A 20,335-nucleotide genomic window follows, 5' to 3' on the forward strand; every position below is an offset into this window, starting at 1 on the left:
TCATACATCGCTACACAAAGAAATGGAGCTGAAATTCAATCCATACAAACTAAAAGTTTACCATCAAAGCGAACGATAAAAATTGTAGGAAGGAATTCCGCTAAGGATACGTTAATCCTATCTTGCACTACCACATGAAAAAAATATCAAACGAAGGGAGGGGTTCCGAGGAACTTCTCGTGCAGTGGCTATATGAGGCACGTTTACAAGCTGTGCTGCCCAGTTGAATAATTCCAAAGTTGACATCGAATGCACTGCGTTGAGGTGACCTCGGTTGCATGAGTTCTGTCTGTGAGACGGCCCCGGCCGCCACTGATAATCACATCTACAAGAGCGGGGGGCCGATGACGTAACGTATCACGTCGATACAACACATTCGTTTTAGGCGCGCTCACCATCCACAACTTTTACTACCAATATCGGAAACATAAATGTTTTATACCAAAATACCCTATAAATAGATTACTATGTTTTAATTAACTGGGACAGCTTAGGAGACAGCTCAGCTAGAAAGTGCTCAATATCTCGCGATGAAGACAAAACCGTGAAATACATGGCGAAACTTTTTGTGAAGCACACAAATATGATGTAGTGGAGTAGAAAATCTGCACACAACTAAACATTGATTGATATAACACAACAACGCACAGTGTGAAGAAGATTAATGCATAGGAGAGATGTTTCTCAGTATTTGATACATAATTGCAGTGTAGAAAACTCAGCGACTATACATACATATATATATATATATATATATATATATATATATATATATATATATATATATATATATATATATATATATATATATATATATAGTCGGGTCAAAACAATATGGAACACAGTGCAGTTGCGTGAGTAGCCGGCCTTCAACCAGGGCAGTGGATAGTGCGAGTGGAATCGAGGTGGAACCACGACCTATCCGCAGCAGTGATTCCAGCGCTGTTGCAAACGCACCGTGCTCGCTTTGACCCTATTATATATACATACATATACATATATATACATATATATATATATATATATATATATATATATGTACATATATATATATATACATATAACACTGGTTTTGAAAAAATCCTTAACGGGGATGCATTATTCCTCTTCCACCATCCACTCTTAGCAGTTCACCGGTTGTGAAGGAGCTTTTTTCTGAAGCGAGAAAGAGAACGGCTTCTGCCACTTCGGACGCTTCCCCAACACGACCTAGAGCGTGTGTTACCTTCCCTTTCTCAACAAACTGGAAAGAATAAATATGAAAAGGTTATCAATAGTAGTCGTGTACTCTATTTTTATACCCACCTCTTGGTAACTTTTGTCATCCATTCCAGACCGTTTGTGAATATTAGTGACAATGAGAGCAGGGCTGAAACGGAAGAATCTCCCTCTTCAAAGCAAGAGTTAGAGTGTAGTTAATGGTGGCAAAACTACTAGTGAAGCTATTTTTGTAAAAGTTCATTCTTAAAGAGTACGATACTACAGATACAATAACAAATTGAAGGAAAATTCGTCTTCAACATATTAGGGTGTTCCGAAAGTAGCTGCCGAAAATTTCGTAGTAGCGCAGATTTTTTGAGATGTTCCGGAAGTTCCCGTTACAAATAAATAAATATATATATATATATAATATAAGGACACCACCGCTTACCGCTTGTACACAAATAACATATCTGGCTCCCTCTTCCTTGTCTATTTCATCCTATAATGGCAGGATATTCCACCCATGTTCGACACGTACTCCTTTACGAGTTCGAATCTGGCCACCCCGTTGCTGAAGCCCATCGAAACTTAAGTCAAGTATTCGACACTGAAGCCCCTTCTGAGCGGTCTGTGCGCGCCTGTTTCCAGCGCTTCAAAGCCGGAAACAAGAAACTCGAAAATGAGCACTCGCTCTGGTCCACCGAGTGCAATATCGTTCGACGAACTGAAGAATCTGGTGGAGCAGTATCCATATGAAGGTGTTCGGTATTTTGCTGCCAGTCTTGGCTGTTCGCTGCCCACGGTAAGCAATAGACTGCTATCTCTCGGAAAGGTGAAAAGCTCGGTAAGTGGCTCCCACATGCATTGAGCGACGGCAACCTCAAAACACGCTTAGACAACTGCGCTCAGCTGACTTATTCTGCCACGTACGCATGTGTATTGTGGTGTGTGTTTTTGCGCATAAATATATGTATACGTAAAGGTACGTGGAACAAAATTTCTAGCAACAATACCGTTTCAATGCTCCCGGGACAAGGAAACAGTGAAATAGGTTCAACAGCATCAGATAGATGCGCCGACGAAAACCAAAAAAGAAAAAAAACCAATGAGACCGGGTGAGAAGAGCGCCAAATGACAGCGTCGGAAAGCAGCCTGATAGGTATTACGTCGTCAGATTGGTGAGCTTGCGCCAGAAAGCTATGAGTCCGACAACGACAATGGTACTAAGCACTGCAAAATATTTAGGAGACTCAACGGCATTAGATTTCTGCGTGAATCTCAGAAAGAGGTGAAGAATAGAAGCTGAGGTTAGCGTTGCGTTGGTAGCACGCAGACAGGGAAAAAAATGGAAAAATTGCACATGAAACGCTTCGTTCTTATTAAGATTGAAGATTCAGTGATACTACATACTAGTGTACCTCTCCGTATGTCTCCTCCAGTGTACTTTCTTTACATTGTGCTAACAGTTGGACAAATGATTCACACTCATGCACACAGCTGTTTAAATTGTGCCAAAAATTGTGATGATCTGGTGTGCGATTCTTATTTTTCACGTATTATCTACATCTACATCATTCTATGGTAGCACAACTTGAGAGCGAAGAGCTTCATTCAGTAGCGGAAAAAAAGTCAAGATTGTAGTGACATCAAAAAATAGATGACAAATCTAACTTTAATTTTTTTCAAATTGTAGTACGATATTTCTGGCAAAAATACGCTGGAATCGCTCGCCATTGCAAACGCTTCTGGAAGTTTTATGTTAACTTAAAATAAAAGTTTCATGTGGCAACTTTGTGGCAAGTGTACTGAAGTTACAGAAAGTGCCCCACACTACGAAATTCAATTCATCACCTAAGGATCTAAGGCAGCGATAATCTGCTGCAATTGCACAGTTACAGGTACGAAACCGCATAAGAGATCGATAAACTGGTACCAGCTACGTCTAGAAAGATGAGACCGCTGACTTCATACATCGGTTAATCGTTCATAAGCCTCAAAAGTTTCTGAATTCAAACCGAACGCACAGGCAAATCCCAAAAGGAACGATTAACACCAGAATCCTGCCCTTCATCAGCCTGAGAGGAGCGTAACAAAGGAACACCACAAGAAGTCCAGAAGTTCAAAGTTGGCTGGATGTTCAGACCAATATAAATATAAATATATGTGCATGTTTCTGCAATACTATTCTGGCATAAATGATATACAAAGAGATATGCTGGGTAGACGTGAAATGGAGGAAAAACGAATACACGCACTTTACGGCGTTGACACGAACTCCGTGTGGTGCCATCTCCAAAGCAAGACATTTTGTAAATTGATCTAGTGCTGCTTTAGACATGCAGTAATAAGAGACGCCGGGAAACTGAAAATAATGCCAATTAAATGATGTAAGGAAAATCTTCGGTTCGAACTAATGGAACAATGAGGAACTCCTTCTTAGAGAGCCCCGATGCTACCCTATAACCTTGGTAAGTAATAAATTTAAGGAATTTTAAGCCATCTGCAGTTAAAGTATAAACCGGCACAGCGTACATCTTGAAAGCACTGCATGCAAAAGTGTTGAGAGTTCTACCAAGTATTCTGACTCACACCAATGAGCACCATTCACAAGCGCTTATCTGCGGTTGTACAGTACAACTCTGGTCAAAATCCCCGATCTCTGGTCTGCGTAGCAGGGTTTTCACTCCTACAATTTGCTCACAAACATCTACAGCACAAACATCTACAAGAGGACGAAAACAGCACCACTTTGTACGTAAACACTTACGCGTATTAGCACGAAAACGTTTCGACAGTACTGTTAATGACATTTGTGTTGTGTGTGGGAGGAACGAAATACCGTTCGTTCCGGTATTTCATTCCTCCCATACACAACACAGTGTCGCGGTTAGAGGCTCCGCTTGCTGCACGATCGATCGGAGGTTCGAATCCGCCCTAGTGCTCACCAAGCCTTTCATCCCTCCGGGGTCGACAAATTGGTACCAGACTTGTCCGGGAGGATAAAATCACTGACTTGACACATCGGCTAGCCACCGCAAGTCATTGTATAGGCCAGCTACACGTTCGTAAACCTCAAACGATTCTGAATTGAAGTGAACGTGGGGGTGCATCCCAAGCGGATTGATTAACGCCAGACAGTTCATCCTTTATCCTTGATGGGAGGAACAACAACGGACACGATTGGTCAACTTATCCGCTCTTCTTTGTTCAAAAAAAAAAAATCTTCCTCTGAAACCACCACTATTGGCCACCCTTGGGTTGATCATTGAGGCCGAAATTCGATTTTTTTTGGGCGGGAAGACCAACAGCGGGAAGAACTTGCAAACATTCTTACGTCACCATACACAGCACAGGTTAAAGGCATCACTCCACGAATCTGAGGTGGTATGGAATTCAGGTGGTGTATTCGTTTACGGGATGGGAGACTATGGAGAGGGGGGTGATTCCGTCCATTTCTTCTTAATTGGCCCAGAAGATGCGGCGCCGCATAAGCCTGGCGCGCTCCAGTCGAACTCCCTGTAGAAAATAGTGCGCATCTTCCGGGCCGTTTTTTACGGCAATTAGGAAGAAATGGACAGAATCAGCCCCTCTCCATAGTCTCCCATCCCGTATACGAATACTCCACCTGAAATCTCCACCACCTCAGATTCGTGGGTGATACCTTTAAGGTTGAGATTTTCAGGGCAAGACATTTTGTAAATTGATCTAGAGCTGCTTTAGACATGCAGTAATAAGAGACGCCCATGAACTAAAAAAGTCCGATTACTTGTTGTGAGAGAAATATTTTGAAAATCTTGGTTTTGGATTGAAGGTAAAGTGCTCATTGTTGTTCCCTTTCCCTAACTTTAGTGTATGACGAATCTAGGGAGATATGTCAGCTTCTGCAAAACTGTACGCTTTTGAAGTGTACGTCTTGAAATCACCACACGCGCAAAAATAGGCAATGTGGAGGTACTCTTTTGATTCACAGAAATGATCACTGTTCATAAGCATTGGACTATGGTTGCACAGCTCGGTCCGACCAAAAATTTACGATCTCCGCTCTGCTTTTCCTTGTTCAGGCTTTTAACTTTTCACATGCTACTGTAAGAGCGTTTCAGCAGCGACTAGGTCTGAGACCAAGGGCGGAGTAGAGCGAGAATCATACATTTTACCACAGATCCGTCGTAAGCACCATAGAACGCAACACAGAGATCGCAAATGTCTAACTGGACTTTGCATCTGTGGAGCCGACAAGTGCCTTAAATAGAATCCAAGAAAAACGCACAAAATGAACCGTGTTGGCTTGTTGACGAAAAAAAAAGAAAATGACCCGAATACGTGTCTTCAACGAATCCATCGAAAAAAAATCTCAGGTACCTAAGAAAGAAAGAAACGGGATGACTCAAACAATTGATAACCGCCTATTTAACAGCTGATGAGAGAAGCATTAACTTCCATAACGGAAAAAAATGCATCCATTCTTCACGATTGAAACAAAAAATAGGCTTCAACTTACAGGACAAGGTCCAGTGATGCTAGATACAGAAACCACAGTTCCTTTCGTTTTCATGATGTATGGGAGCGCCATTCTTGTTAATCGCACAACACTAAAGTGTGGCTAAATTTCAGAAAATTAATTGTATAAAACTAAATAAAAACAAATCTCTTTTAACTGCATCACGAATTGGGCTTTGCACGTGTTCACATGTACTACGTATGTATACATGTTTGTGAATGACGAATGAACTGTTCCTATCTCTTTTCGTGTCAATATATTGCACCGTAGTCAAATATTGCAATACTAGGACAAGTTTGAGAGACGCCTTTTAGAGTAGTACGCAGATTCTCCATGCCTTAATAACGTTTCCGACGGATATCACTGGGTTTGGAACAAGCGCAGATGCAACAGAGACTTATTCAAGTCGCTAGGCCGGTGGCGGTGGTGATTCGCGGTACGAAAAGCAAAAGTGGCAAGTTTTGTTCTAACAAAGGTCATGTGTCATTGGTTCACCCTTGCGAAGTGCAGTCCATGAGCAAAACTTAAATGTAAGAACGCTTCAGATATAATTCCGGATCTTATAATTATATTTGAAAAAAATCGGACACACCACGGAGCTTAAAGCTTCAAAACCTTTCAACTTAATTGAAAGAGGTCTATACCAACTTCCCCATCTATATACTGTCTGAAACCCTAGTTTGATTCCAGTTCCCGTAAAAATCAGGAAACTAGTTTGTACAGCAGGGTCAAAACGACTTAAAGCGCGGTGCAGTCACGTAAGTGGATGGGCTCGAAGATACTTCACTCGGACTGCAGCGATTAGTGGTGCGATCGAGGGTCTCCTTCGATCTCAAAAGCTACGCTCGAGCGCAGCAGTGGACGAGCTCCAGGTAGTTTTGACTTGACAGCATGATGCTGCGTTTCTAGCCACTTTAGAGCCCACAGTGAGAATACAGGATCCAAAACAGAGTCAACAACAATCGTAATCTTTCTAACACATGACTGTAAAATCGAAAGCTTATTAGAAAAAAAAAAAGACTTTGTAAGCTGTTGTTAGTAATCAGTCCACCCAAGCGTGAATAGCTGCATGATTTTTTTTTAATGCAACAGCGCTAGGCATAAGAGAGCAGGGTAAAATGTTGGGTCCGTCTGTCCTTAAATGTGCTTGGTCTGAAAATCTTGGGCAATGATGCTGATATTTAGTGCAGGTACGCTAAATAAGCGAGCAAACATTCTTTTTAAGTAGTGCCTTTCTAGAATGAGGTTTCACAACGGATCTCCAGATTTTCTCAATGAACTGGAAAAATGACAGAAATAGAATGAATCAGACACGTGAAAATGAAAACAATGCGCAATTACGATATTGAAACTAAATCAACCCTGTAAACGCCCGTAACAACCTAAGCAGTACCTCCTCACATTCACATCCATTTGACGGTCATATTGATCGATATTGGAGTCCAGAACGTTGCCAGATACCAGTATTCCAGCCGAATTTATCTGAGATTTTGCAACAAAGAGTACTTTTTCTTCCTAATATTTACCTGATGGGAGCATAAAAGTACCAAGGTATTTATTCGTTGATATTCCAGCACTGTATCCTCGACTAGTTTCCTGGCATTCAACTCGTCGCATAAATCACCAACAGTAATTCTCACCTTAGTGCGAAACAGTCCGGTTTACTATAGCTACTCAAAAGTTATAGCGTACTTCCCCAATGACAAAAAAAAAGCTAACCTTGCCAGCACCTGCTTCTTTACACATCTTAGCAGTTTCTGCTAAAGCTTTCTCATCGCGTCCGTTCAATGATAAAGCATAGCCTGCTCGTGAAAGTCGGACACTGATCGCCCTTCCAATCCCAGAAGAAGCTCCTATATCATTTACCTTATAAAAAAAATGTGCAAATGAGAGGAAAGGCGAAATGAACAAACCCGTTACGACAGCAACCTTCATCATCATATAGCCTTCAAAAATGTGTAAATGTTACGACAGCAACCTCCATCATGGTAGTCCTCAAAAAATACGTAAATATTAGATGAGAATTGTTCATATACAACTTTATACGGTAATTCCCGCCAAAATGTGGCCAAAACAGGACAACGAAACATTTCAAAACGTTTAGAAAGCATTTATTTTGAAACATAAAACGTTTTTATAAGTATTACGTAACCGTAAGAACATGTGAATAGAATTCAGACGCGTGCATGATCACATTCCAGAGCAGTACGACTTAGAATACTAGAGGAGAAAAACTTTCCAGCAATACAATATCTTTAGCGAGGATGCATAATGCCTCTCCCACCATCAACACGCAGCAACTGCCCTGTGGTGAAAGAGCTTTTCTCGGATGCAAGGAAAAGAATCGCTTCAGCAACTTCCTTAGGGTTACCAGGTCTGCCAAGAGCATGAGTAGTTTTGCTTTTTTCGAGGAACTAAATCAAATAATAGTTTAGAACATGTTATATTTCAAATAATATCCAAGAAAAGGATAGCTACACTACACTAGATAGATGGAAATTACCGCTGCATAAGTCGCTTCATCTTGTCCGGATCTTCTATGGAGATTTGTGACTGTAACTCCGGGGCTGCAACATGGTTTGACATTAAAAAGTTGTGAGAAGAGTCCTACGGGGACAATTTCTTTTGTCGAATTAGTAATGAGAAAAAGCTAACTTCACAGCATTAACACGAACACCATGTGGAGCCATCTCAAGAGCAAGGCATTTTGTAAACTGGTCCACCGCAGACTTGGACATACAATAGTAGGTGACACCGGGAAACTGGATGCAAATTTACAACTCTGAGTTTCACAAATATCTGAATTTCAATAGACGAATTTCAAAAAGATCTACCGGACACGGTCCATTTATGCTGCTTACATTGACGACGGTACCTTTAGATTTGATTATATGAGGAAGGGCTTCGCGGGTTAAGCGGACAAGACTGAAAGAATGATGCTACAACTAACCCATGAACATGTAAAATAATGACGAACATACCATCGGACGTTCACGTTGAAAAGTTCGTCATAGACGGATATATTTGAGTCGAGCACCGCACCAGCTCGCAGTATTCCTGCTGAGTTTATCTGAAGATAAAAGTTACGTATACGTAAAGTGGCTTCCTATCCAAACATCATGCTACATAATAACGCAATTCGTGTGTGTGTATATATATGTGTATGTGTATGTGTAAGTGTATGTGTGTATGGGTATGTGTATGTGTATGTATGTGTATGTGTGTGTGTGTGCGGCAATGTATGTTGGCTTCGATAAGAGAAGTTAGATTCTGTCAAATATTAGTGAGGATAAATTAACTCTTAAGTGAATGTATACTTCCAAATTTGCAAACTATCATGCTGTACAATAACGGGCTTATTCTATCACGTGTTAGTCCCGGTCACGAAATTCCAAAAAGAGGCCCCACGCCATCGGGAAGGTTCGTCTGCACCATCAAGCTATAAAATGGTGCGGAACGAGTCCCGCGGCCTACATTGGGTGCAAGCGTCGCAAAGCGGTACATTGGGTTGAGGTCAGTCCAATTGTGTGTAGTTGGTGTGCCATTGTGCGATAGTATTGCGCAATCAATTCATGCAGATTTGGTAAACTATGTAAGAAACAGCCTTTATGAGTCGTCCGTTTACACTGATACAGGGAGAAATGAACGGCATCATCCTCTTCCCCACAATTTACGACCGCGTATAGGCATTGCCCGTCTGAAACCCGTACCTCTGATTCGTGGGGTGATGCCTTTGAATAGTAGCCAACAGTTTACGAGACGACGTAGAACGTTATGTTTATCAGCACGGTAATAATATTCACATCATTTCATATTAGCGTATCATTCTGTGCTAACTGCTGAGAAAAAAAAAGAGAGAACCCATACTTTAGATAATGTTTCTGAAGTGTGCAGGTTTTAATGAACTATAGATATACAATCAAGTTTGAATGTTCTCCAAATGTAGAACTACGCGCATAGAAAAAAAAACTATGAAATCTTTCATCTATTGAATCTGTCGAAATTTTTAAGGAAAAAGAGCTGAAGAAAGCATTAATAGAAAAAATCTAATTTCACAGAAAATGCAACTACTGTTAATCTTTATTGATCGGTGAAGAGAGCGAAGCAAACAGCAAACGGCACATGGGGATATCTTAGAACTCTAGGCAAAGCTGTTCTTTGGAGTTCACTCGACAATATTCGGCGGTTAAACGTGAAAGGAATGGTTGTTCCCAAAGATGCTTCGTTCAAGCAGTTAACCTTTCAGGTCATAAGCATTGGAGATGTGTCTAGAAGACAACACCTTTTTGCAGTATATGTGAACCTTGCACCAAATAACTGTGTAGGTCATATGTCTTGTACGTTCTCGAAGCGTACGCTCAAATGCCTAGTTGCGTTTAGTACAAACAGAGCCACAGCGAGCAGGTAGCACTGAGACGTGGGACCCCAGTATTTGCTTTCTATTGTTGAAATTACAGGAGAATTTGAAGCCGAGAACATAGAGAATGTTCAGTGGGTAAATTAAGCATTGCAATAGTGTAAATAAAGAAAATAGTGATACCAATGAATCTATCCTTTGAAACTTGGTAAGAGTATTGTCAACAATTGTTTTGGGAGCTTCTTCTGCGGACAAGTCGGTGGGGCTGATGACAATCTGGAAAAGGTTGAAACATGTCCATTCAAGAAATTTTGAGCAAAGAAGGGTGGTGTGTATATTGCAAGATGTCACAAAAACCATCCCGCCTAGGGCCCAAAACAAAAAATTCCACTTTAATAGCAAAAAACTCTATTATCGCTTTGTTTGCATAGTAAAGCATAGCACCAACCTCTTGACTAACTTGACTTCATAGGCTGACCGATACTCAGACTCGATTAGATATCGTCAGACTCGATTACCCGCATCTTCGCCGAGGTGGGTTGCCCTTGAACATAGCTCTGCCCAACCTTCTCGATTTTCAGCAAGAGGTTGCAGAGAATCAATTCATTCGTCACTGCTCCATATCCTTACGAAACCTTTCGTCTCGCCTGAACTGCTTTTTTGCGCTGAGTGTCGTCAGGTCCTTTTTTCACCATTTCTGTCCGCATCATCCGTTTTAGGAGAGGTGGCCTTTTCCAGCTTGAGCTCAACATACCCTCACAACACGATAAACACGACGGTATGCTGATCTCCTCAGATTGTGAACAAAAAAGCAAAGACGATTTTCCGTGGCTACTTTCAATGACGGTGCAAGATGTTGAGACCTCTCATGTATCATCCGCCGGCACACATCGATTTCCGCGTAGAGGTCTCCACTGTGGCATTCTCCATGTCAAAAGTAGCAGCCTTCTAAGTCGCTTCCTTTTCGTGCAATCAAACCTCTCCATCACCGACGGTGCTGCCCAAGTCACCGATCCGTACATATTGATGAGGCGAACTGGGGATAGGTAGACTTGCAACTTGACTTCGCTGGTGATAGGGGTCGACCACAAACATTCCGTTGAGGAGTTAAAGTCTTAACGCATCACTGCTAAACATCTTTCTCGTAGTTGCCGCTGTTCTTCAGAATATAGCCCAGGTAACAAACTCATCGACGAGTTCGGTAGGTTTTTCATCCATCCTGATTCCCGCCCAAGATTCCGAAAAGACCCACACCTGCTCGCATTTATCAGAGTGTAGACATAGCTCATAGGCTGTAGCTAGCTTCGATACAAGGATGAGAATATGTTGAAGCTTAGCGCTGCTTTCCGCGAACATAACAACAACGGCGAGGCGTGCTAAAGATCGGTCAAGCGGGACCCTGTTGGCGCTAAGACGATGTCAGCAGTACACTGATCGACTGTTCCTCGCATGATGTCATCACTTCGTCATTGGTGAAGCTGAACAAGAAGACTACTCCACTGTCTCTTGTCTTACTTCAGTTATCATATCGGTGTTGTACATCCGGTTAGGGTTCGAACTGCAGCAGCTGTTCGTTGATTCATGCCATCAAGTAGGCGAACAAACTTTCCCGGTACTACATCGGTGCGAAGCATCGATTAAGAAGAGCGCGTTGAGAAGAGGGCCTCGATGAGGAAAATCAAAAGCGGCTTCAAAGTCCAGAAAGGCTAACTGCATTTGGATCGAATACCGCTACCAGATTTCGATCACTCTACTGACGATGAACACCTGGTCAATCGTAGATCGGCAAGAACGAACCATGCTTGCTCGTAAATTCTTCGCGATGTTTTATAAGTCGATCCTGGATAATCTGCTCCAAAACCTTGTGCATAACACGCTGCAAAAGGAAAGAGAAAGAAAAGACCTCGATAGTTCCTAACGTCGGTAATAGACAATTCCTTTGGAGAGGAATTATCACAGCAATTCTCCATGAGCCAGGTATCCTTTCGTCGATCCATATTGAACGGATGATCTTCGTCATCTCAAGAATCCCAGACGAAGGAAGATATCTCAGCATTTCTGCGTCGTTTTTATTCTTACGTCGCCTCCACCAGATCTTCCATTTTCCAACATCTGAATACAGACCAAAACCCCCGACTCGGTCGATGGTTCCCGGTCAACCGGATATGTCGGTTGACCGGGAACCATCGACCGGTTTATGAACGTACTCAAGATTAGGAGCTGATCGTGAATGGGAGAGTTAGTTAACCGGTGCACTTCACTGGCAGTGTTGAGAAATGCAGAACATTTCTTTAATCTTATCTTTCTATCGGTGCACTGTCTCAGTAAAGCATAGGATTTCCGCGGATTTCTGTCCTCCCACTTCTTTCCAAACACCTTTGCTCTTGACCCCCATTCATTTTTGCGGTCCTGTTGCAGTTAACGACGCAACTTCCTTCTCAGACGCTTTTTTTTTGGCGGAAATCGCCACTGCTGCGGGCGACATATAGAGAATTGTACGTGGATCCCGTCTCCACAGATGCAAAAGCAAACTTCTTCCGCGTCCGCACTCCAACATGAGCGTACACACGTTGGCAAAATTTTGTTCTGCATTCTTCGTCTTTCAAACCTGTCGCATCGAATTTCGCTTGAAGAGGAACTCCTCGGTTTCTCTTGTTTAACCGTAGCTTGGAGCTAAGAAGAACTAGAGGGTGCTCAGAGTCGAATGCGACGCCCCAAACGGGTCCAGGTTTTAGAACGCAGAAGCTGATGGTGTCGATGATTGCTCTTGAAGATGGAAGCAATGATGAGATCGTCTGTTCTCATAAGTCTACCAGACGGTTGCCGTCATCCGAAGTGTGCTTCGTTGGATAATACCATTTTCTTACCACATCGGCTGCTCTTGAAGTCCCATCTTCGCATTCGCGTTGATTCCGGCTACCTGCTGGCTGGGTATTTTAGACATCAACGCATTGATTTCATCGGCGTCCCTACTGTTGTCCTCAGCGGTTTTCGTAGGTGCGTGGGCACTTAGTATCTACAATTTGTCATATAGATGTGCATCTAGGCGATGTTAAGCCAAACTCTTCACACAGGTTGTTACAGTGGTTCCTCAAAGCAGACATGCCGAGAATGCCCGCCATGGGCTTTAGCTATGTGCTGGACGACAGCACCTTTTGGCAATGGTTGGGAAACTTGTTCAATATACCTGTGACTATATGGCTCATTGCGTTCCCAATGCGTACACTCAAATGCCTGATTGTGTTTATTGAACGCAGGATCACCATCACGAGGTAGCAATCAGACTTGTATACGCGACCACAACCCCTACAATATCAAATGTCAGTGAGGCGAGCTCGAAGGGATGCGGTGGCTCTCCGCTGCACCGCTTCGAGCGTAGCCGCTTTCGCGACAGCATCGAGCTTCATGTCTTTTTCGATCCGACTATATACAATGCGGACTATTTTGAGACACCGAAAGTCTAAAAATTAAACGCTGTGGACTAGAACAATTAGTATCTAGCGTGAAACTACAAAGTTGCAATCTAAAAGTTTTCAAAAGTGATAAAGACCTCATTTTCATTTCAAACACACAGCTGCCTGCAACATCATAAAAGCATAATCATAATAAGAGTGAGATAAAACTTACATCTTTTTCTGCTATTCCTTGCTGAACACACTCTTTGGCAACATCCTTGAGAGCCGCCTCATTTCTGCCCGTCAAGGAAAGTTGGTATTTATGGCTTGCAAACAGAAGAGCAGTTGCACGACCTATCCCAGAACTCGCTCCTTAAATAAAGAACATTAGAAGGGTCAAGTGATATATTCAATAAAGCACTAGTTCTTGAGATCGTTAGAAACTAAAAACCTATTGAAAAAAAGAAGGGAAAGAAGAGAATACTTATCAAAAAGATATTGACAAGTACCTGTTTAAAGGCATCATCCCACGAATCTGACATGGTATGGATTTCTGAGGGCCGAAGACAAGGGGGGCGTAGATTGCAGAAACGGGTGGGAATTCCATTCCGAAGCCACCTGTTTACAGTGATGCAGGGACAGATGAGCGAGATCCCCTCGTTTTTTGCAATCTACGCCCCCGTATCTTTGGGCCTCCATACGTCAGATTCGTGGTGTGATGCCTTTAATGCAACGTATATACGTATAATATCAAGTAGAATCTACAAATATAGGAAAGCATAAATATCGAGTATAAACTTCGAACTGAGCCATTCATTACTTTGTTAAGGTGGAAAACTATGGAATGATCCTCAACACTATCCTGAAGCAACTCAGCAACAATATGGTTTCGGAACTTACTCAAAAGCAGCAACTGCCGTTTGTTGACTATCGGATGTACACGCGAAATTTTAGAAATAAATTTTTTACTAAGAAACAGTGCTAGCTAATAATAAGTTCAATGTTATGTGGACTGAGGAACTAAAACTACAGGCACTGCCGAGACTATAGTGTCACTTAGACGCGTTACATCTTACTAGCTGCTGGTACCATCGGCTACCGTGCCTCTTTGTCGATCGATAGGACAATAAAAAACAAAATAGGAAATGTCGATAGGACAAAAGTACGGCAGTGCAACTCAAAGCTCCTTTCTTCTTCTTGTTTTTCCTCGTAGTCCTTTTATGGTCTAACACCGAACTACATGCGATTATCGAAAGATTATACGATATGCGTTGATCTGAAAGCTAATTATAAAAATTATAAAATTATAACAGGAGAACATCCTTCAATCACGGTAAAGTACATAACCGAGTTACAATTTAATGGGAATGGGAAATAAAAACCCCGTCGATTCTCATTTCTGAATTCTTTTCTTCACGTCAAAGAAAACAAATGTCAAAAAAGAATCCTTGTTCTTTGTCAAGAAAGCGGAGGTCAAGAAATAGAATAGTATCCAACGACGACCAGCGCATTTCCACGAAACCGTTTAGGACCGGTTATAAAATGTTGAGTAAAGTGTTCGCTGGCAGAGTACGCCAATATTTGCACTACAACGGCAAGCTTAAGCGACAAGCGTTAGGCTCCCCGCAGAGTTCATAACCGCACCGCTTCCAGTGTAGCCGCCTATGCATCTGCACCGAACTTCGTTTTAACCTGATTATAGCCATTCTTAGCTGAGTAGTAGCGACTTATAGTAGTGTCAAAACAACATGAAGCACGTACGCAATTGCGTACGCGGCTTCTCTCGAAGCGCTTTGGTGGAGCGTCGCGGCTAGGAGGGTGGTGATACCCTTGCTGGCACCACCCATCGCTGAAGTTTGCGACGGACCCAACTCGGTTCCAACTGCTGCCTCCACCGCGCCGTTTTGAGGACGTACGCAAATGCACCGCAGTTACACTCGTGATTCATGTCGTATTCACCCGACTATACGCATTTGCTTCCCCGAAAACACATCCTTCCATTTCTCTGCCTTCCTTCTGTCGATTGCGCAGCGTCGTTATCTCAGATTTATATCAAAGACGTGTAGATCGGCGATATGTCAGGCGAAAGAAGTGGGTGTTTTGCGGGTGTTGTGTTTACGACGAAACCCATCCTAACGTGTAGACGCACATCAGCAGTTGTACATGAAGAGATAGGCTTGTCCTCCATTCAAAATGAATCCATAAATAGGGCGTAGTACTTGTAGTATCGGTGGGTTTAGTTAGTAAGCTCTACCTCTGCAAAACACAACATTCAAGACAAAAGTTGGCAGAAGTACCGTCGACCGACTACTGATTTACTCGGGTGAAGTGTAGTGGGGACTCAACTGCGCTCTTTCTGGAGGTGAATAACTAGGTCTAGCGGAAGGCACTGCAGCCACTGAGCCCTAGAAATGTGCCCACTGACCCTAGATGTAACCTAACACAAATACGAAAGCAACAAAAAACACATAACACATACCTGTTATTATTGCCACTGGCATGACTGCCAATATCACCGGTGTAGGTCTGCCCTACCGTCGAGTAGTACCAGGACCATACCGTATGCAGGAAAGAATTAGCCGTCAGTTATAATGCCCCTAATGCACTATACACAACCTGAACATTTGTTTACGAATACTGGAGCTCTGACGAGCACCATGAGTGTGTTTGGAAATGCAGGGCCGGAGCTTTTCACTTCTCGGGCAAGTTTTGCTAAGCTACCGCAACGCAAAAAAAAAGAGATCGAGTCATCGAACATCTTCAAAACAAGGAAAGCTGAGACGATGGGAATAGTATATGTTTGTGAAGGTTTGAAATGGAACAGCAAGAGAAATTAAGGAAGAAAAGAACAGTAGTATTGGCTGAGACAGTATTGTTGTAGGATATCTTTAAAATGAAGGAACATCTGCTACACATACCAAGACTTTGCCAGCTATAAGACAAAGATGACCTCTGGACATAAATCCAATAATCGTGATGATACGGAAGATCACATATGATTCTCATTTCATCGACAACAACTACTTCTATGTTTTTTCCATCTGAGGAAAGGTAGTGTTATTTGTTGGGTGTGTAATCCAAGATAAATCCTGAATTTCAAATTCTGCAAATTCGCACGAATTCTCGCTGATCAAGTTGAATAGAACAATGGTTTCACAGAGGGCTTGGATGATTAGCCACATACACACTCTTCGAACTTTCAGTGTTGAGAAAGTTTTGGAGTGTTGAGAAAGTACAAAACAAGGTCCCGTTTGATTTTTTGTTGAATTTTGAGTAAGCCCTCTCGATTAAATCGAAACCGAAGCGACCATGGAATCGTTGAATAGGGTCACTGCCCTGTTGACAGAAATCCTTCGTGGGTTGAAGGGTCAGGTGATGGGACATGACCCTCTCGAATAAGACCTCCTCTTCTTCTTCTTCTCCAAAGTTCTTGCGACACTTCCCGATTGCTGCCAATTTATTGGAAATTCCATGTTTTTCAAAAAAGAAACATCGAAAGTTACTCCAGAAAAAAAGTGGCAAATGTAAAATTCAGTGCTTGACAGAAACGCCCAGTAACGGAAGAAGCAAATTTGCTGAAATGTTGTTGAAGTATTGCCAATGAAATATTTTCAGTTTATTTTATCCTACTTTTTCTAGAATCTATGAAATATCTTAAAATACTGATTAAAGGACATAATACATACGATGAGGAAAAAGAAAAGTCAGGTGCATATGCCCAATTACAGAGGAACAACGAAAAAAAACGAAAATAAAATCAACATTTTGTTCCTGAAACATGACAGTAGAACAACCTAGGTTCGATATTCAGCTGAATCTAATCTTTGCAAAAGAGTACAAATTTGAATGCACTTCCAGAGGATGAAGAATTTAATGGTAAGTAGTTTTCAGCTCAGTTTGACAGTGCATTTATAGGAGTTTGATTACCAAAATAAAGCTCAGAATCTGTACATACTGTTAGGTCTGGAAGAATAACTTCTGTACAGAATCAATCTGTACATACTGTTAGATCTGGAAGAATAACTTCGTCATAAGAGGACCAAAAGAAAAATATTAGGTAGTTTTTCAGAGAAAAAGATTTGCTCTGAAAAAACGGTCCTATCGCTGTTTTTTCCCAAGTCCTGGTCTTTTTGAATTTTGAACAACACAAAGGTGGGGAAAAAATGGCATCTTGTGTCATCAAAAATTTGGAAAAACGGCGAGGGCCTGGAAATAGAGTGATACCGCATCTGATAAAGAAAATCCTCCGCTACAACATATTTGAAAAGGATTTGCTTCGCGCTAAGTTACTCTGTGTTATTGCATCTTATTGAATATCACACATTTTTCAGCCCGCGAGCAAAAATTGGGAACTTGACATGTTTTCCCATCACAGAAAAATGGAACAGTGCTTTAAAAAATCACCTAAATATTCAAATAGGGGAACTAAGGAAATCTCTATGTGCAAAATTTCTTTTTTCAGTACTGCCTGGTTCTCTCAAAATTTAGATCGGGCAAAGAAGTCCATAGAAGTCGGAAAATTTGAGATTTTGTCTCAGCGAAATTCCAAAAATACTGGGTGGAAAAGAAACAACTATATTATTGTTTGTTAGGGCAAACCTTCTTTTCTGAAAAAACAACTATCACAAAGTTTTTTTCAGAAACAACAATGTGCACAGAATCTGAGCTTTTTTTGGCAATAAGTTCCGTAAAATCCACTTTTGAACTGCTGAACACTACGCATGAATTTTTCATGTTTTAGAAGTGCTTTCAAATTTTGTAACTCTTTTTCAAAAATTTGGCTGAGATGTGTGTTAAACCTTAGAGGTCTCATTGTTGTCAGTATTGTCAACACAATATACATTTTCAAAAAAAAAATGTTGGAGCTTCCATACTACGCCTGAAACTGAATATAATATTTTCTTATTTGTGTAATCTTTTCTGAATATTTTTGAATATTTTTTATTGCTTTGTATTGTTGTTTATTGCTTATTGTACTGCTTATTTTATTATGTATGTAATTATCGAATACTGCGTAGTGTTTTGTCCTGGTTATCATGCTATCCTCTATTCAGTACTGCCCACCGTACCTTACTACCCCCTTCCCCTGTAAGCCAACCTTAAAGGCATCATACCACGAATCTGGGGTGGTGCGGATTTCAGGTGGAGTATCGGGGTCGTAGATTATGGAGACCGGGGTGGTTCCGCTCATCTCTCCCTGAATCACTGCAAGCAGCCGGCTCCTGAATGCTGTTTTGTACGACGCTTTCTATTGCAGCGCGCCATCCTTACTCATGCAACGTCCCTTACTGCCTCCTTTGCCGCCGCCTCCGTCCTGGGATTCGTCGAATTTAATTCCGACGGAGGCGGCGCAAGAGGTGTAGCATTGCAATAAATGGCGTCGTACAAAACAAAATTCTGGAGGCGGCTGTTTGCAATGATGCAGGGAGAGATGAGCGGAACTACCCCCGTCTCCACAATCTACGACCCCCTACACCAATACTCCACCTGAAATCCGTACCACCCCAGATTCGTGGCATGCTGCTTTTAACTACCCCCAATGGGAAAATCCCATCACACGCTTACGCTTGACCCTGGTCGCGGTGTTCGTTGGCGAAGCGGAAAGGTTCGGGGTGCGTATTACGAATATGAGCGTAGGAAACAGCGTTCGTCCCTATGAGGTGAGTTGGATCGCGCCAGCTTTGTGAATGTCCACAAGCGAGCGGTCGAAGATCAATAAGTTCTCCTCACCGACCTGTTCAAGTAGCACCAATGAATGGGCTGCTGAGGACACTGGAGTAAGTAGAAAGGTGCACGTTCTAATGTACCTTGTAGAAGCAAACGCCGTTATGACGTCGTTTTTGGGGACGATTGGGAGGAATTTAATGAGGCCACGATCATGTTCTTTATCTACATCCCGTACTCTACGCTTTTCTTGGAGCTTCCTTACTACATCTAAGTATACTAACTTCATGAAACGCTGCCTTCAACGCAAGATAGGCAGCACAGCACGGAACATCCCAGGAAACGTGGCAGAAATCTTTGGAAACTGGTGACATTGGTTTTCGTACATAAAATATTCCAATTTCCTTGTATTCCATGAAAACTAAACACAACCCACTCCATCAAATGATTGACTTCGTAGCACCGTCATCCGAGGGGTTTGTCATCCAATGTATTTCAAATCAAACTACCTACTCGGTCCTGAAAAGTCTGCAGTCGAGAAGGGTTTTCGTGATGACTTCAGCTGCTGTGCTGATGTTTGTGAACAAATAAACAACAAAAAGAGATGTGGTCCTTCAGTATTTTGGCAGACATTTTTGGGTAATAGTTAAGGACTTGTATTTGTTCTTTGGAACTTTGACTTTGACTGCAAACCATTCATTGCCGGGCAAGCAATCCGTTTCGAAGCGCATTAAGTGACAAAATATTCAGCAGCATAACGAAGCCAAAGTCATATGCTGTAGTGGGTTACTTATAACAGCTGGCCTGTCAGTCTAGTTCTGTATGGAGTGCAAGTAGATTGGGAGCTCAGTAGGATCTTAGATTCACACGCTTTTGATTAACATTCTTCCAAAATTTAAAATCCAAATTTATTTGACTATTCTCTTCATGGTCAGTACTGACCAGATGTTGTCGCGTTCTCTTTTTCTTAAACGTCACTCTTTCTATCATACATCTATCCGCCACTGTCTCTATTTTGTTCTGCTACTTCGGAGGAGGTTACTGGAGAACTCATTCATTAACATCAATGCTAGCATTCTTAATTCGATTTTCTGGCTTATCACTTCTACATCTGTCCGTTTCCTCAAACCCGGCTTCGACCTCTGTCTCTGCCTAATAAATTAGGTTCTCGCGTAAGTTTCATTTCTATTTTTCTAACATTTTTATTGTTAATCAATA

At 41.9% G+C, this 20,335-nt stretch overlaps 2 protein-coding genes across 3 annotated transcripts; both read right to left on the bottom strand.

The window, feature by feature from the left end:
* Positions 1-1,084: 1,084 nt before the first annotated feature.
* Positions 1,085-7,642, bottom strand: RB195_006553 (uncharacterized protein; the record flags this gene model as incomplete). Its single annotated transcript, XM_064179711.1, has 8 exons — positions 1,085-1,243; positions 1,306-1,369; positions 3,459-3,565; positions 5,702-5,792; positions 7,095-7,183; positions 7,249-7,341; positions 7,421-7,554; positions 7,615-7,642. 8 exons carry the CDS (start codon positions 7,640-7,642, stop codon positions 1,085-1,087), a joined length of 765 nt encoding a protein of 254 aa, XP_064036646.1.
* A 42-nt stretch (positions 7,643-7,684) lies between these two features.
* RB195_006554 (uncharacterized protein) lies at positions 7,685-15,954 on the bottom strand (the record flags this gene model as incomplete). Of its 2 annotated transcripts, XM_064179712.1 has the most annotated exons (9): positions 7,685-7,695; positions 7,986-8,115; positions 8,205-8,268; positions 8,357-8,463; positions 8,536-8,626; positions 8,683-8,771; positions 10,242-10,334; positions 13,686-13,825; positions 15,933-15,954. In XM_064179712.1, 9 exons carry the CDS (start codon positions 15,952-15,954, stop codon positions 7,685-7,687), a joined length of 747 nt encoding a protein of 248 aa, XP_064036647.1. The 2 variants fall into 2 exon arrangements, with proteins under 2 accessions (XP_064036647.1, XP_013307782.2); XM_013452328.2 differs by lacking the exon at positions 7,685-7,695 and having other exon boundaries at positions 7,957-8,115.
* Positions 15,955-20,335: the final 4,381 nt, after the last annotated feature.

The sequence above is a fragment of the Necator americanus genome, chromosome I (genome assembly GCF_031761385.1).
Source record: "Necator americanus strain Aroian chromosome I, whole genome shotgun sequence".
NCBI classification, from domain to species: Eukaryota; Metazoa; Nematoda; class Chromadorea; order Rhabditida; family Ancylostomatidae; genus Necator; species Necator americanus.